General features: G+C 39.8%; 2 protein-coding genes across 3 annotated transcripts; both read right to left on the reverse strand.

Annotated features, from left to right (window-relative positions):
- Positions 1-1,194: 1,194 nt before the first annotated feature.
- Positions 1,195-9,965, reverse strand: LOC308372145 (uncharacterized protein; the record flags this gene model as incomplete). 2 transcript variants are annotated; one of them, XM_080847269.1, is made up of 4 exons in its annotated part: positions 1,195-3,755; positions 8,098-8,259; positions 9,035-9,226; positions 9,654-9,965. In XM_080847269.1, 3 exons carry the CDS (start codon positions 9,210-9,212, stop codon positions 3,436-3,438), a joined length of 660 nt encoding a protein of 219 aa, XP_080703395.1. In that variant the 3' UTR covers positions 1,195-3,435. The 2 variants fall into 2 exon arrangements, with proteins under 2 accessions (XP_080703395.1, XP_080703394.1); XM_080847268.1 differs by lacking the exon at positions 9,654-9,965 and having other exon boundaries at positions 9,035-9,260.
- Positions 9,966-10,776: 811 nt separating this feature from the next.
- ddrgk1 (DDRGK domain containing 1) lies at positions 10,777-16,401 on the reverse strand. Its single transcript, XM_080847267.1, has 9 exons — positions 16,262-16,401; positions 14,456-14,614; positions 14,056-14,189; positions 12,922-13,023; positions 12,386-12,508; positions 12,138-12,176; positions 11,761-11,817; positions 11,161-11,209; positions 10,777-10,949 (listed from the first exon to the last, which is right to left on the reverse strand). Exons 1-9 carry the CDS (start codon positions 16,347-16,349, stop codon positions 10,789-10,791), a joined length of 912 nt encoding a protein of 303 aa, XP_080703393.1. The 5' UTR covers positions 16,350-16,401; the 3' UTR covers positions 10,777-10,788.
- Between the last annotated feature and the right edge of the window lie 1,114 nt (positions 16,402-17,515).

Consider the following 17,515-nt stretch of genomic DNA (forward strand, 5'->3'; position numbering starts at 1 on the left):
CACAGTCTAACACACACACACACACTAACAGTATAAGTATAGAAATGCCCCCACACATGTGCAAGCATACATTGAAATGCAATGATATGGGAACAAACACAGACACACAAACTCACACAGAGGTATGAATACACACACCCACACACATAGTTGTTTTTACTTGGAAGGAAAATTAAACTAAAGGGCCATAGTTCTGTCTTCCAAAGGAATATCTCATGCATTTAATTGCTGTACACAATGCAGATTTCATCTCAACTTTGTGCTGGATACAAAGATTTAAAGTGAGCTACTGTAGCATGTTTATGTGTTGTCCTCACAGACAAATTTGCAATTTGAGCTTTGAGCACCAAACAGGTCCTTAGCCTCTTTTGAGCTTTCCCTGTCTTCTCTCTCCATTCACAAATTCAGTGGTGACATCAACAATTTGTCAAGGTTACTATGGCGATGTGCTCCAACCAATCAGAACTCAGACTGCAGTCATGTGATATAGGGTGGGGAGAGAGTTGTGAGAAAGGATGGAACATGACCAAGAAAAAAACTAGGGTACTAAACACTCTGGTTGCCTTCAGTACACGCAAATACGCAGAGATTGACAGTAAATCTTTTCCATCACATATATGAATATAATGCTTGCAAAACTCATAATAAATCAGCCGGACGTTGGACTTTGATGTCCAGGTTTCAAAGCTTAAACTTGCATTTATAACCATGTTAATTATACATCCTATGCCCACTGCCTCGTGTATATGCTGGTTTCACACTCAAAGGTGACGTGACAATGCTTGGGGTGTTAGAATTCCCATATATTGAAAGCTTTGGGCTGAATGTGTGTCTGTACATTTGTGTTGTGTGTGTTAGGAGAGGATGCAGGATAAAAGAAGTGCTAAAAGTAAAATGCAGGTGTGATGAAAATAATAACCCAAGTCTAAATTATATCTCAGATATCTCAGGGAATCAGTACTTGCATGTGACAGTGAGAGGTATTGGTCGCTGTGGGAAGTCCTCAACCAACAGATCAAGGAATTTAACATATTTTCCTGTGTATAAATAAAACAGATTGATCTCAATGAAACACCTATTTTCTAATTGCCAATTTGGCTAGCATGCTCTCATGTAGAACATATGAACCTACCCTGACTGATATGAACACACAGACAACTTCACTCACACACAGACGAGAGGAGGAGAGCAGAGGAGGAAAAAAACATGTATATTCTTTATATTAACTCTCCCTTCAGTTACCTCTGCAAACAGGACATTTGAAACACGGAACAACGGACAAGGACACCAAGCAGCAGCCGTTTCAGACCACACCACAGTGAGAAAACATGATTTCATACACATCCACTTCCAGTACACACTTAGCAGAGGATACGAGGCCAATTCACACAACACATTCAAGTCACTGCATCACCAACATGATGGGTATTATCCGATATGACAAACATTGACGAGGGACTAAATAAAGTTAGAAAGCAAAGAAATTGTCAGTTGTGGTTATCAGGAAATATAAGTGAATCCCAGAGAAAGACACAGAGGCAGAAAGAGAGAAAATAGAGAGGAAGATACGAAGGGCTTTGCACAATTGAGGTTTCGTGTCTCTCGATCAGCTTCTACAAAGGTGTTAAACACACATACGATACAAGATTAGAACGCCAACAGCATTTCTGAAGCCTAAAGATCCCTCAGACACAGTTCTAATTTATTATTATATCAGATGTTGCCTGGGAATCTGAACAGCTTACTATCTGATGTCGGCAGAATGATGAGGTGAAACCGACAGAGGACATGCAATAGTTTGACTTTACCATCCAGTTCTGACTTGAGGACCCAACTACACTGGGCAGATGGCTACCTCAGACATTCCAACAGTACACTTTGGACTGTGAAATCACTTAACAGTAAGTACCTCACAGATGTCACTAGTATTGATTAATCTGATTTGTCAACTGCAAACTCCAATGCTAACAGGCCAACTGGATGTAGCTGGCATGACTAACTACGCCTAAACATACGACTCACGTTCTGTGAATCATTGCTAATGTGACTGTGATTTTGACACATGTGCTAAAAATCATACAACAATGAGGACTCATGAAACCAACAACTGTTACACATTTGTGTGCTTAATTAGTTTGACGAGTTAAACCAAACCTTTTGTGTATAGAACAATTAAAATGTAAACACGTTTGTGAACTATGATTCAACATAATCTTAGACGAAAAACATGCAGATGTGGTCTTAGACAGACACATGCAAAAGATAACATACAGAGTAAATTCCTGCTCACAAAATAGTTTCTGTTCCTTGAAACTCCTGTTGCCATAATTGTTTGCATGTGTTGAAATACCGAAATACTTGTTTATTCATTAATGCCATGCAAAGGATGTACACAGATGTTAACATAAAAAAAAGCCAATGGGTCAAGATAAACCTGAAGTTAGTAGTTCAAGGAGCTACAGGAGCCAGATGTGCAACAGTGTACAGGTGTACAGGTATCATTACGGTACATCTTGACCAGAAATAATAATAACAACAATAATACAGTTAAAATTGAAATACAAAATTAAAAACACTGAGGGCCTATCATGCCCTTACTAACTTGTGCAATAATCTCCATAGGTCTGCATAGAATTTAGACATCATGATGTTGGGGTAAAATGAAAAGGCCTTCCTTAGGGAATAAAACATCTTTCTGCCTTCCAAAAAAACTTGTTTCATAAAACTCTTTAGAGCTCAGTAAACAGTAAATCTTACTTTCAAGACCAGTACCTTAACCATTAAATGGCTTGCATTGCAAAATGCGATGATGTTAACGAGGTAAGTGTAATAAAAAAAAGAAACCAGATAAACATGGTAATTCTTATGTCTGCACTCAAAATCTTAAAACAAAAATAAAGAAAATGCCAGAGGTCCCCTTCTACCATGAGATGATGGAAACATGCCCTTTCAGTATATTGACAACAAGATTAAATAAAATGTTCTTTGATGTCCATTATTCAGTAGTGATAAGTGCAGGTAAGCCAGTACTGAAGGGTTACATAAAAAGTGGTTTGTTTTGGATGCGAAAGTAGCTTGGTAAACATGTGAGCTTCTTCTAAAGTGTGTTGTTGGTCCAAATAAATCTGACTCTGGTTTACCATTAATCACTCCAGTATGGGAATAAAACACACAAATTAAAACACAAATTAACATCTTAACTTGGCCATGAAAGATTAGTCAAGTAACAGAACCATACCAAGTGACAAAGAGTTCTTCTCTAAGCCTGTGGAAATGGCAGACAAGACTAGACCAGGCCAGACCGGAGTAGGACCAGTGTGCTTCTCAGTCCCATCTTTGGTGCTTTGACTTTATCGCCTCCACAAACCACAGTCTGCTGGAGACATTTTCGTCATCTGTGGGTGTGACTGAAGCCAAGCTTTCTATTGGCTAAGGTCAGTCAGGCGACGCCTCTCCTACCAGCTCCTCCCTCTCGGCTCCACCAAGCAGTGCCTCATTGTCCGCGCCTTCTTCGATTGCGTAGTCCCCTGATGATGTGACGCTCGACTCTGATTGGCTGCAGAGGCTGAATGCTGCGGCCGAACAGGAAAAGAAAATCCCAAGCATGGCTATGAACAGGCTCTCGCCTACGTCCGCCTTCAGGTTCTTCTCACCAGCGAACACGCCCCCTTTTCCCCGCATGCCATTTTCCAGGTTGCGAGAGATGACGGACATGCAAGCGCCGAACACCCCCAGAATGGCCACAGATAGCACCGCTGGGGAAACAAGAGAAAGAACAGGCACATGATAGGATTTCTGCCACTGCCTTATCAGTGGACACTTTTTTTTGTAAAACCATAAATATTACAAAAATGGACCATTTGGCAAAATGTTTACAAAGGTAATGTAAAAAAAAATGCTACCAGACTACGTCTTTTGCCATTGTAGTTGTAGCGTATTGTTCTTATTTGTTTCTTTACTTATTCCATTGTTCTTGTTGTTGAAAAATGCTTTCCCTGGCTGGAAATATCAACACTATTTTATCCTCACAGGTGAAAGTGGTAAGAAAATAACAGTGCAGTGCACCTTATTGCTCCCCACGGTGAAAATGCTGTTATTGTCCAAGGACTCCACGTCAAATTTTATGAAGCATTTACAGGCAATACCAACACATCTAATGTCTACACAGACATCCAGTTAGAAAGTGAAAGTCCTCTCTATGGCGTAGACACACACACTCTGAAATTAACCTCTGCATTTAACCCATCCAGGGAAGTGACGAACACAGTGAAGTGAAGTAACACTAACCAGGAGCAGTGGGCTGCCATTGGCGGCACCCGGGGAGCAGTGATCGGGGTTAGGTGCCTTGCTCAAGGGCACTTCAGCCGTGGATGTGGGCATGGGAAAGCAGTGGTCTACCACTTCACCCGCCCACATTTTTCCTACTGGTCGGGGATCGAACCGGCCACCCTACGGTTTCCGGCCTGAAATGCTAACCAGTAGGCCACGGCTCCCCCAAAGTTAGCTAAGTTAGCTAAGGTTAAAGTTGGTTAGCTAACCCCGTTAGTATTACTTGCCTACAAACGTAATGAAAAAGGCAGACTGTGATAACTGGAATGCTCGTGTTTAAATTAAACACAAACCCCTGACCGAAATATGTTTGTGGCAGTTAAATTGGTTTCAGCGTGATCTGTAACAGTTTAGAAAGTGGACACTTGATTAATTTAAAATACTGTGGATGTTCTAAATCTATGTTGATTTAATTTTGTATTAGCCTATGCCGGATTAACCATATGGGCAACTGGACAACTTTGCCCATACGACAAATATATATATATATAAAAAAAAATTATATATAATAAAACAAAACAAAAATGTAATTGCAATAATACACTACATACATTTGTAAGGGGGCTGGATTTTGAGGACATTATACACAAGTTTTGTGTATAGCACACCAAACAATGAAATCTGACATTACAAAAAGCAATCCAATGTTAGTTGGATTCAGTTATCAGTATTAAGCAAAAAGTATGTAAAAAAAACTATCAAGTACAGATACTCAGAAATAATACTTGAGTACAGAAAGAAAGTATTTTATACTTTGTTGTGGTGTTGTGCACTTTCAATGTAGGTCTGTAGGCTGAATTTGCATAATGACAAGCAGATACATTTTTTTTTAAAACACTGAGCAGAGGGCAGGTTTAATTCTTAAAACTTGGTTTCCTCATTTTCTATTCTAAGGTTACTTTGTGCTGTTGACTTACAGAATACACTTAAGTGAAAGCCATCTTAAGATGATGCGATGTCAGACATGGTGTGAAGGGTTTAAGTAGAGAGGTGACAGGTGTGCGTGATTAGTACTTTGGTGATTGTGAATGAGACAGAGGTGCGTGAGTTGAAGTTGAAGGGGGTGTGGCAGGAGCAGAGGTAAGCGCTTGCGTGACATATATGCACACCTCAAACCACACGGCCCTCATGCCCATTTTCCTTCAGGGCAACAAACTGAACTAGTTCACATTTCCGCCCAGCAGGCCCACGCTATATTGCAAAGTGGATTGGGGAAAAGGTGTAAAATTATGCAAGGTATTTGTTTGTAAAAACTGTTGACAGTGAGAAAGTGTTCAACTACGGCTTAGAAAAGTGGTGGATGACCGGTTTATTTTTATTTTCAATGGTTCATACTTTCTTCTGTGTTGTCGCAAATGATATGTGATTCACTAGTAAAATATCTCAGTGAAAAACTACATTTGGGCCCAAAAAAAGGATATCCTGACATTCCAATCAATACAGTGGCACATATAAAGAGCTTTACATATTTAGTATTGAGTTCAGATTGTTGTCTAACACATAGCTATGACAATATGGTACATTTTGATATTTGATGCATACTATTAATTTCCTCAGTAATGAGTAGACGCCCACACCAGATGTTATTTATATAGCACTACTACTGCACTAATGCAGAAAGTATGTCATCCGAAAAAGCTGGTGTGTGTCCTTTTAGGAGGGGTTTATTGATAGCAAAACCACTTAATGAAATGCATGTGACCATTGAGTTGCACAATTTATGACTCAAGTAGTACATATCTTTGTCTTCAAGGTTGGACCAATGTTTTTGGCATTGTGGAAATCCAAAAGTAACAGAAAGTAATCAAGTTACATTACTTTAATATTGTGATACTTGGATAAGATTACTGAATACAATTTTTAACAGGTAATCAGTAATTGTATCGGAATACATTTTTAAAGTAATCCTCCCAAACCTGTATATAACCTATATACAGTGCCACTTGAAAGTATGTGAACCCCTTGAGCATTTAAGCGTTTTCTGTTGTTTTACCATGATTTTTCATTTTTTTATCACCAATTTTCCATAGATGAAATGTCAGGTTTATGTTTATCATTTGCATGTACTTGTTTAGAGGAAATTGTTTGAGTAGCCGAAAAACTACATGAAACATGGAATTAGTCCATTTCAAAAGTAAGTGAACCCCCAGCTGAATTGATAAAGTCAAGCAGGTAACAGATTCAGTGAAACTTATTTGGGTGAATAATTAGTCAATTGAGCAAACCGATCATCTGAGACATCCTTAGGGAAAGGTTTGGGCAACACAGATTAAAAGAGAGAGGAAACCAACCAAACTACTGTAGTGCCAAGGTGTACCCACACAGATCAACAATGCCGAGAGGAAATGAGATATCCGAGAACATCAGGAAGAAGGTACTGACAGCCCATCAGTCTTGGGAAAGCTATAAGACCATCTCCAAAAGATTCCAGCTCCATCCTTCCATCCAAGACAAATAATTTTGAAATGGAGGGCATTCAACATGACCACATCTCTGCCTAGAAGTGGACGCCCATCAAGACCATCACCAAGAAGCACCAGAAGAAGAATAAATCAGGTTAAATTCAACCCACACATCACCTCTAAAGAGTTTCGGACCTCTCTGGCAGCATCTGGGGTAAATGTACATGGGTCTACAATCAGTCGAAAATTGTTGGTTTTGATCGTGACTAATTCTATCTCGGACTCATCTGTCCAAAGAAGGGACTTCCAGAAGGCCTTTGGTTTATCCAAGTGCTCTCGGGCAAAGTTGAAACGGGCCGTTTTGTTCTTTCTTGAGAGCAGAGGCTTCCTTCTAGCAACCCGATCATGAATGTCATGTCTATTCAATTTTCGTCTGATTGTAGACCCATGTACATTTACCCCAGATGCTGCCAGAGAGGTCTGAAACTCTTTATAGGTGATGTGTGGGTTGACTTTTACCTGATTTATTCTTCTTCTGGTGCTTCTTGGTAATGGTCTTGATGGGCGTCCACTTCTAGGCAGAGATGTGGTCATGTTGAATGCCCTACATTTCTAAATTATTTGTCTTGGATGGATGGATGGAGCTGGAATCTTTTAGAGATGGTCTTAAAGCTTTCCCAAGACTGATGGGCTGTCAGAACCTTCTTCCTGATGTTCTCGGATATCTCGTCTCCTTTCGGCATTGTTGATCTGTGTGGGTACACCTTGGCACTACAGTAGTTTGGTTGGTTTCCTCTCTCTTTTAATCTGTGTTGCCCAAACCTTTCCCTAAGGATGTCTCAGATGATCGGTTTGCTTAATTGACTAATTAAGCACCCAAATAAGTTTCACTGAATCTGTTACCTGCTTGACTTTACCAATTCAGCTGGGGGTTCACTTACTTTTGTAAATGGACTAATTCCATGTTTCATGTAGTCTTTTGGCTACTCAAAGAATTCCCTCTAAAAAAAGTACATGCAAATGATAAACATAAACCTGACATTCCTTCTATGGAAAATTGGTGATGAAAAAAATGAAAAATCATGGTAAAACAACAGAAAACTCCTAAGTGGTCAAGGGGTTCACATACTTTAAAGTGGCACTGTAGTTATAGATCTTTTCACACAAATACACTTGGATAAAAACTATAGAAATACGAGTTATTTGCACTGAGACTAAATAGGTGGTAGAACTGTTCTACATTCCAATGTACGTACTACAGTCCAATAGCAACGACAGCAAACCATATATTTGTTGTTTCAATACTGAAGAACCTGTCCCACACCGATGTACGGGATAAGACATAATGTGTGAGGGGGGTTGTCACCTGTGCAAACATGAAGCGCTCCAATCAGCCGCGGGTGAATAACTCCAACTCCCAGGAAGTCCAGGAGGAATGAAGAGCTTGAGAAGAGGACCGTACCGTAACACAATGCGGCCAGGGCGTACAGCAGCCACATACCCAGGCCGTGAGGTCCTCCAAGGGGACCTGGAGAACAACAGATTTAGATTCAACCAGCAGAGTCCACTTACCCATCAGACCTTTTACATACACACTTACATCAGAGCTTGTAACTGAGTGAAGGTTAACATTTTAAAAAGATATGAGGAACTCTTAAAGAGGAAGTCAAAGCTTGAGTCAAGAATGCGTTTTTCTTTCTATGTCTAGATCTAGATCCATTAAGCTTTGGTGGTTCTCTGTTTTTCTGCTCATGCCTTGGAGATGTTGACACAATACAGTCCCTTGCAAAATCTAAATTGAGCAGTTTAAAATAAAGTCACTTACAGTTTGTTGTGTAACTATGGAAGAGATATGACCTGTTTGCGATATTTTCAGTGTAAGGGTTAATAGGCACTGGGCCTATTCTATTGTTGTGGCGCTATACAAAATTAATTGAATTGAATATATGACTGTGAATATGAGAACCAATAATGCTGGTTTAGATAACACTGAGTGATCCCTTCACGCCTCATTTGTAGGGCCTGGTCCACTTAAGCTGTCCAGGCTATCCAGCTTTCTTCACCTCAGATTTTTCGGCTTTCGAAAATGGAAATCTGCCTCTACATCCACATGCCTATTGCAATTGCTTAATTATTAACCTCAAAAAGTTAAACTTGTTATCAGCATCGTTTGTGTTGCTTTCTTTGAATGGAAGCCAAAGAATGTCCCTTCTTGGGAAACAACACAGGCAAAGATTATTAAGTAGACCTGTCACTCATGACTGACACACATCAAAAATATCTCTGTGAACATCTCGACATACCAGTGTCTGTCAAGTTCTGCGCTGCATGCAGAGTAAACGCCACCCCATAGATGAACTCCTTGCCGCTGGGATCCGTGGTGTTCCAGACCTCGATCCAGTTAGGGTCAGCGATGGAGGTACACAAAGACACCAGGGTGAAGCACTGACAGACGGCTGCGGGAGTCAGACTGAGCGTCATGTTTGCGGGTGAAGCTACGAGGAAAAACAAGCATGTCATCACCAGCATCTCAAAACACTTTGTACTGCACACATGCCCCTTTCAACTCGACAGTTTGATGAGCTGGCTCTTCGATAACGTTTATAGGTTGCACGGGAAACGGATTCCCAGCATTGGTGTTAGAAGTTATGTAAGATGGATAACTTAGAATTGGTTATCTATTCTGCTTGTTGCTGTGAATCAGCCAATGGTCGTATACCTGAACATTTAGAACTGTTTAATTATTATTAGCAGGATGCGAATGGACGTGCTGTACGACATAAGCGTAGACACATTGAGGATGACAGCTTAATGACCACCGCCAGACAAGTTGTTAGCTTGCTAGGTCAGCTAGTATTTGTTGTCTAGCTAGCTAGCTACGTTACTAGCTATGCTCATGGAACAACACAGAGCAAAACTCACCCAACAACTAACAGTCGACTAACATGCAGAGATCAATCTTTTGTTTGAAGTACTGTCATGAAGGCACATGTCTTACGGCTGACATCAGTGTTTTGGTGAGGCGAACCAACCCCTCCTGCAATCCAATGTGACAGTCTCCCTAGGTACGAAACTGATTAAGTTACATTTGATTTGACAGCATCATGAGACTGGTGAAATATTGTCCTTCCGGGAAGTGTTTTCAATACATTCGTCAAAATAAAAGTTCAATAAGCCAACATTTAACAACCAATTAGGACCTTACCCTAATACATTACATTTTCATTTCGTTTTAATGAAGCAATATATGGTTAGTAATAAGTAATTAGTAGTAATAGTAATTAGTAATAATTTAAACAAAACAAAAATGCACAGTAAAATGGAAAAACAGTGTAATAGCATAATCAAGCCAAAGTATACGACTCACTAATATGCTATACTCCACAATGACATGCATATTACCAGATATTACTAAGTTGATTCATCATCGTGAAATGTCCTGACTTAGAGACAGTTCCTGGTGAAATCACTTGTATGACTGATCACAATCGTCATACAACGCCCATTGCATTTTCGTTGGAAAACTGCAAGTGTTACAGCACTTGTTGAATCGAAAAACGATGTAGGCTACGGTTTCCGCGTTGAACGACATGTATTCTCGAAACGATTAGATTAGGCTTTGTCTACGATCGTTAGCGTTTAAATAAAGGTTTTTCGGTTTGTGTCTGGGCTGAACATAGTCCGGCTAATGCTGAGCAGAAAGCAAAAACTATCTGACAGTAAAAAACGGAACCACGATAGACTCACTGCATAATTAAACCAAAAAGTACTGGTACTTTATAATGATTGGTGTATTACAGTATCTCAAAGCAATGCAATACCGTCACAGCTTGTCACCTACTGTTGTCATTTGGGTGTGTGTATGAGTGGGTGTGTGAATAGCTGTGAAAAAGACTCTAAAGTGAAATGCTCAAAAGAGTATTTGTGTATGGTATGATGTGAAAATGTCTGTCTGTGTGTGTTCCTATCTGCCTGTATGTGTTCACACACACACACACACACACACACACACTTGCAGAAGCAAAAGCGAGTCCTTTAAGCAGTCTTTAAGCAGTCTTCAGGCAGTGCTGCGGGTAACAGGGGTGAGGTTGATGAGTGTGTTGCTGGCCTGCACCAGCTCTGAGATGGAGACCCGGCCCCTCTGCTTGATGAAGTGAGCCACAGCGTTCAGCTCCTCGGGGGTGATGGAGATGAACTTCCCCCTGTCGTCGATCACTCCTGAAAGTAGACCAGTGAAAAACGAGAGTGAGTGTTTCGAACATTTACACATCAATAGCCATGACAAGTTGGTATGCAAAGTCATAATACAGTAACAGTGATATATTATATTAATAAGACATTAACAGATGTCATGTGTCAAATTCATGATAAATAAACGGTCATTCTAATGAGTCTGTGTTGCACAAGTGAATGCTTTACTATGACTAACCTGTGAGTGAGCCATCTGCGATTAAATCGTGCAGCCTAGCGATAGCATCCTGTATGAAAAAACAATCTCTATTGAAGGGTGACATTGATCATTATGAAATAAGGTTTTAAAAAGTCATCTGCCTGGAACGAGCCGGTTCAGTGCATGGCCAGAACATTCACGATTAGACTTACATGGTTCAGTGCCTGGCTTTCATTTTTAGACGTATGTGGCTAGTAACTAGCTTTCATTATTAGACTTATGTGGCTAGTAACTAGCTTTCATTATTAGACTTATGTGGCTAGTAACTAGCTTTCATTATTAGACTTATGTGGCTAGTAACTAGCTTTCATTTTTAGACTTATGTGGCTAGTAACTAGCTTTCAGTATTAGACTTACATGGCTAGTAATTGGCTTTCATTTTTAGACTTATGTGGCTAGTAACTAGCTTTCATTATTAGACTTATGTGGCTAGTAACTAGCTTTCATTTTTAGACTTACATGGCTAGTAACTGGCTTTCATTTTTAGACTGGCTAGTAACTAGCTTTCATTATTAGACTTATGTGGCTAGTTACCAGCTAAAAACGGCCACTTCCCTTTCGTTTAAAAAATACACCTACCTGTGTGCGCATGCCGAAGTGTGAGGCTAAGTCCTCAAGAAGCACTACTTTGGTGTCCTAAAACAAAAAGATCAGATGAAGTTGAATAAAAATGAGTCAGAGTCTGAGGATCCAGCTCCACCACTACCCTTGGCCAACACTCCAGCATGCAAACAAACTGAAAACATGAACAGTAGTTTTGAATAAATCTGCTGCAGATGCTACAAGGGGGTATTATTTAGCTGGCATGCAGTTTGATACGCACCAGTAACTCAGGTTACCTGTATTACATGCTGTGCAAGCTTCATTCAAACACAATTAACAGACTTAACAGACTTCAAATTAACCAGAGCGTGATTGGCAACAGTAAGCCAACAGAAAGTGTCAGACAATATTACCTTGATATACTGAATGAATTCCTGAAGGAGATTTTGGGACTGTCAAAAGCAAATAAATAAAAACAGTCAACAAAAAGCAAGAAACAGATACTAATTAACCAACAGCAATACATGTTTTCATGAGCTTCCAAGTTATATAACTAATGGCATAAAACCTTTTTTATTCAAATGTATAAATAGACATGCTATTGTCAATGACTATGAAGGTAGCTAACAAAACAGACAAACTATCTGACCAACCACCTCACCTCTAGTTCAGTGAGCTCCTCAGCCATCCCCTGCTCCTCGATAATGAAGGACTCCTTCAGACGCTGGTACTCCTCCTCCTCTCTCTTCTCCTGCTCCTCCTTGGCGCGACGAGCCTGTTCTTCCTACAAAAACAAAACAAACAAACAAACAACCAAAAAACAATGAGACTCAAACAGAGTGGCAGGGATTTTGTGACTGAACTGTAAGGTCTGATTCCAAAAGCTGTAATATGATAATTTGAAGAAGCCCATACCAACTAAAACAATAAAACAAATGATCGAAAATTACCTGAAATGAATAACATGTACACACAATAAAGAATTAACACATGCTGAAATAATAACATACTGCCTCTGTATATTTTTTAATTCAAATGTTTTCAGAACATTAAACAGATGACATCATTGAATCATGCGCAGCCATAGAACTGATCACTGTTTTACATCATTCATCAGGTCTGAGAGACTCTCGCAGCAGAAGAGCTAATGCCAAACTTGACTTCTTGACTTTCTTGTGTGTGTGGTGGCCATTTTACCTCCTGCTCTTCCAGCATGCGCTCCTTGTCATCCTCCTTGCGCCTCTCCTGCTCTCGGAGCTCCTGTAAGCGTTTCCTCTCCTCTCGGTCCTCCAATTCCGCCTGGAATCAGAACAACAGGACGCTGAGTGGTTCCCATGACGACTGTCAACAATTACAATGCTAGTGTACCTCAGCTAATAGACAATGCCGCCTGTAAGTGATGGAGAACAGACAAGAATGCCCCTGAGTCCTGCTAAGGTGAGTAGGGCTTTATATGATGCCTCACAACCAGTCTCCAGGAAAACCTCATACACTGTCCTTAATTTCCCACACGCCAGTCTGAATTTGTGTGGAATGATGGTCCACATAAAAACGTACGTAGCGAGGAGATAAAACTGTTCTGCATAGTTTAATCTACTATGCTTGACAGTACTGCCGGAAATCTGTGTGGATGTCTTCTACAAGAGTTGAAAAGAACCAACAGCACAGGGTGTCAACAAAATTTCTCTTCTGAATTCTGACTTTGACAGGATTCCTTAACTTTGGTGATATACTGGGAAAGCGTACACCCCTTGGCAGCTTATTCCTGCAGACCACAACAGGTGAGTACTGTTTCAAGTGACCTTCTTATTAGATGCAGTAGCTTCTCATTAATAATCCACAGCAAATTGTGTTAGGCCAGGAATAATTGCACAAGTATGAGAGACAATGGGTGTAAGACTGTGAGGTAATATTTGACAGTTACAGAGTGTAAGGCAAGTTGGGTAATTCTGAGGACAAGTCCCGGATTGCCGCAGAAAATTGTCTGTGGCCAACATTCACACAGCGCATAGTCACACATTAACTGCACTGGTGATAATTAAAGGATTCTCTGTCAATTATTCCTGTTTTAATAGCAAGTAAAATAATCAAGTGATATCTACTGAACATTCATAAATAACTTTCTTTTACTAGTTGTAGGTAGTCAAGCAAGATCTGAGTAAAGACAAAAATAAATATAATGGGCAATATGACTGACAATAGCCAGTATGGAACACTATGGTACAATTAAGAATTAAGCATCTCTGATCCCTGTATATGTGCATTTCCCCAAAAAGAATCACAGAATCCTCCAAACAGTTGGGAGATGCAGTCCAGATGTCGCTGTCTCACCTCTCTCTGGGCCTTCTTTGCCTGTTTCTCCTCCAGTTTCCTTTGTTTCTTGGCTCCTATTTTCCCTGTGTTCTGCTGAGCAGGCCCGTCGTCCTCCTCCTGCTCCTGCTCCTCTACCTCTACTGGGCTGTCTTCTAAAGGAATCACAAAGAAGCTTTAAGCTCTGGTCACCTATTTGAAATATACCTTGATTAATACAAATATAGCTAGTTTTTACATGAACTGAATTTTTGCAGCAATGATCGGCCCAAAGCCAAAACATTAAAGCACTAAAGCTTTGATTAAAGCTTCTTCATTCCTGTGAGTCTCTCTGATGAGAATGTGTTTTTTATTTGTTTAGTCACAGACAAAATAATTCTGTCATGTCACACGATTAGACCTAGGTGTCTTCATAGAGTACCATCCTCTGAGGGGTCTCTCTGTGGACGCCTTGCTTCCATGGCCGCCTGCATGCCGCGTCTACGGCGACGGGGCATTCCGGCTCCCCGGTCCTCGGCGATCTGGGGCCGTGGCGGAGCGGCAGCTCGGACAGCCACCTGCTCTTGGTGCTCATTGTCAGCTTGAGAGGGGCAGGTGGGCGATGCAACAAGGACAAGAGAGAGAAAAGATTTTGCACAAGATAGAAATTGTGACATGGCACCCTCTGAGTGACCTCACCTACAGTATACTATGGAGATACTATAGAAAGACAGTGGTGTGCACAATGTGTGTTTAACTTGTGAACACATTGTGCACAAGAAATATTAGTGCTGTCAGTTTAACGCGTTATTAATGGCATTAATGCAAAACCATAAAATAAAAAAGGATGGATTTTTTTTTTAGAATAGATACAAATTTGCGATTAATTTTGAGTTAACTAAAACATAAATGCAATTAATCGTAGTCTAAATATTTTAATCGTTTGACAGCACTAGTGAATATATATGTTATATTATATATATTACTGTTATATATAACAGTACTAACACAAATCAGCAATTCCTACACTACTTTACCTTGAGGTTCTGACTGCAAAACTATCAAGTTAAAATATTGTATGGTCTACATATATTACTGCACTTGACAGCAGAAAACAATTATATATCTTTTTGTCAATAAATGCATTACTTCATAATCAGTGAATAAGGAAGCTTGTGAAATCTTCAAGGTACCCAATGAAAACAAAGCTATAAGAGAGGAAAGGAAATATATAACATATTTGTCAAAGCGTAAAACAAACACACACACACACACACACACACACACACACACACACACACACACACACACACACACACACACACACACACACACACACACACACACACACACACACACACACACACATATATAAAGCCATGTGAAGTTTGGGTGACCTGTTGTGTGGAAGGTTAGGACTTTTATTTTGAAAAGGTAGGTGGTGTGAATACTCCTCTATAGCTATAGGTTTTAATTGTTGTTTGTTTGGTGCATATTGTTTCCATGAATATGTTATTGAAAGAAACATATTACACATCTCCCCTGCCAACAGATATTCTTCGTTTAATGAGATAGGCTCCCAGACACAAGGTGAACAGGGGGAGTGCTTGTACTCTACACACTCTGAATGTGTTCAGTCTTTTTCACATGACAATGTATTTGGATATTTGTAAAATCACCTGCGAATATGCAAATATATAATAATACATATATTGTTTGTTGTTGTCTCTGACAGTGTGAAAATTGAAGGACTTTGTCGTCGTTTAATTTGTTTAAAAGAAAAGCTTGGTGGGCCCTGTAAGGTGTTGTTGTTGTTCCTGGTATTTACATATTCAATCCTGTGCTAACTTTAAGCCAAGTGACATAATATAATATATATATAAAGACTATATCCACACGGCACGACACGCCCACTCACGGCTTGCATATCAGCAAGTTGAGCAAGCTGTCACAGAGTAACCAACTCAAGCTTCGGCTAGATGTACTTGTCTAACGACTCTGTCTCTGCATGACTGTCCGACAGTCAGGGCTAACTTTACCTACGGTTAATGTTATACCAATGTTAATATGTTTACTGGCTGTAAGACTCCAGGCTAACGAATGCAACCAAAGTCCTTACAATGTTTCTGATGTAACGTTAGCTTGCTAGGCATCATAACTGCGCTATAATTATAGTAACATTGCCTGACGTTGCCTTTAAGTTAGCTCGTTATGTCATCCATATAACAGAACTCAAACGTCTTCTTACCTTGTTCTGCTCTTCCACGTACTTTTACAGCAAAAATTATTAGTACAATAAGAATGACTGCTGCAGCTATGTACAAAACTAAATCCATCGTTGGCAAAAATAGTCAACATTTGCTATCGTGTCCCAAAGCTACTTCTTCGCTTCCTTCACTAAGCAACCAGTATCAGCAGTTTTTTTTGCCATCTAGTGGTGTGGAGTTGTTTTACAAGTAAATTACGAAAGAGGGCAGGTTATACAGCCGCGGAAAAAATTAAGAGACCACTCATCAGGCAGCGGCGGACTCTAGACATCCTATTGGCGGACTCACATCAGGCAGGGTCCTCACATTTGGCAGCTACAACCACTTCAGAATTATCAGTTTCTCTGGTTTTACTATTTATTGGTATGAGTTAAAGTAAAATGAACATTTTAGTTTTATTCTGTAAACTACTGACAACATTTCTACCAAATTTCAAATAAAAATATTGTCATTTAGAACATTTATTTGCAGAAAAATTACAATTGGTCAAAATAGCAAAAAAGATGCAGTGTTTCCAAATCTCGAATAATGCAAATAAAAAAAGCGCATTTTCATTTTTAAACAACACAATACTAATGCTTTAACTTAGGAAGAGTTCAGAAATTAATATTTTGTGGAAAAACCTTGATTTACAATCACAGCTTTCATGTATTTTGTTATGCTCTCCACCAGTCTTTCACATTGCCGTTTCATTCAAGCAGCTCAGCCTCTTTTCATGGCTTGTGACCATCCATCTTCCTCTTGATCGCATTTCATAAGTTTTTAATTGTCTTTTTTCTAACAGACAATGCTCCATGCCACACAGCCAGGTCAGTGAAGGTGTCGATGAAGGACCACCACATCAGGACCCTGTCATGGCTAGCCCAATCTCCAGACCTGAATCCCATTCAAAAGCGGTGGAATGTGATCAAGAGGAAGATGGAAGGTCATAAGCCATCAAACAAAGCCGAGCTGCTTACATTTTTGCACCAGGAGTAGTATAAAGTCACCCAACGGCAATGTGAAAGACTGGTGGAGAGCATGCCAGGACACATTAAAGCTGTGATTGTAAATCAAGGTTATTCCACCAAATATTGAATTCTGAACTCTTCCTAAGTTAAAATATTAGTATTGTGTTGTTTAAAAATGAATATGAGCTTGTTTTCTTTGCATTATTCGAGATCTGGAAACACTGCATATTTTTTGTTATTTTGACCAATTGTCATTTTTCCGCAAATAAATGCTCTAAATTACAA

Source organism: Sprattus sprattus (genome assembly GCF_963457725.1).
Source record: "Sprattus sprattus genome assembly, chromosome: 11".
Taxonomy (NCBI): Eukaryota; Metazoa; Chordata; class Actinopteri; order Clupeiformes; family Clupeidae; genus Sprattus; species Sprattus sprattus.

Bases quoted from the DNA above. Each gene is read 5' to 3' on its own strand.
- ddrgk1 (XM_080847267.1), bottom strand. From the start codon at position 16,349: ATGGATTTAGTTTTGTACATAGCTGCAGCAGTCATTCTTATTGTACTA. The intron at 12,177-12,385 runs GTGAGGTGGTTG...TGCTTTTGACAG, and splicing joins AGGAGCTCACTGAACTAGAG to TCCCAAAATCTCCTTCAGGA. The intron at 10,950-11,160 runs GTTAGTCATAGT...GTCTACTTTCAG, and splicing joins CGCAGATGGCTCACTCACAG to GAGTGATCGACGACAGGGGG.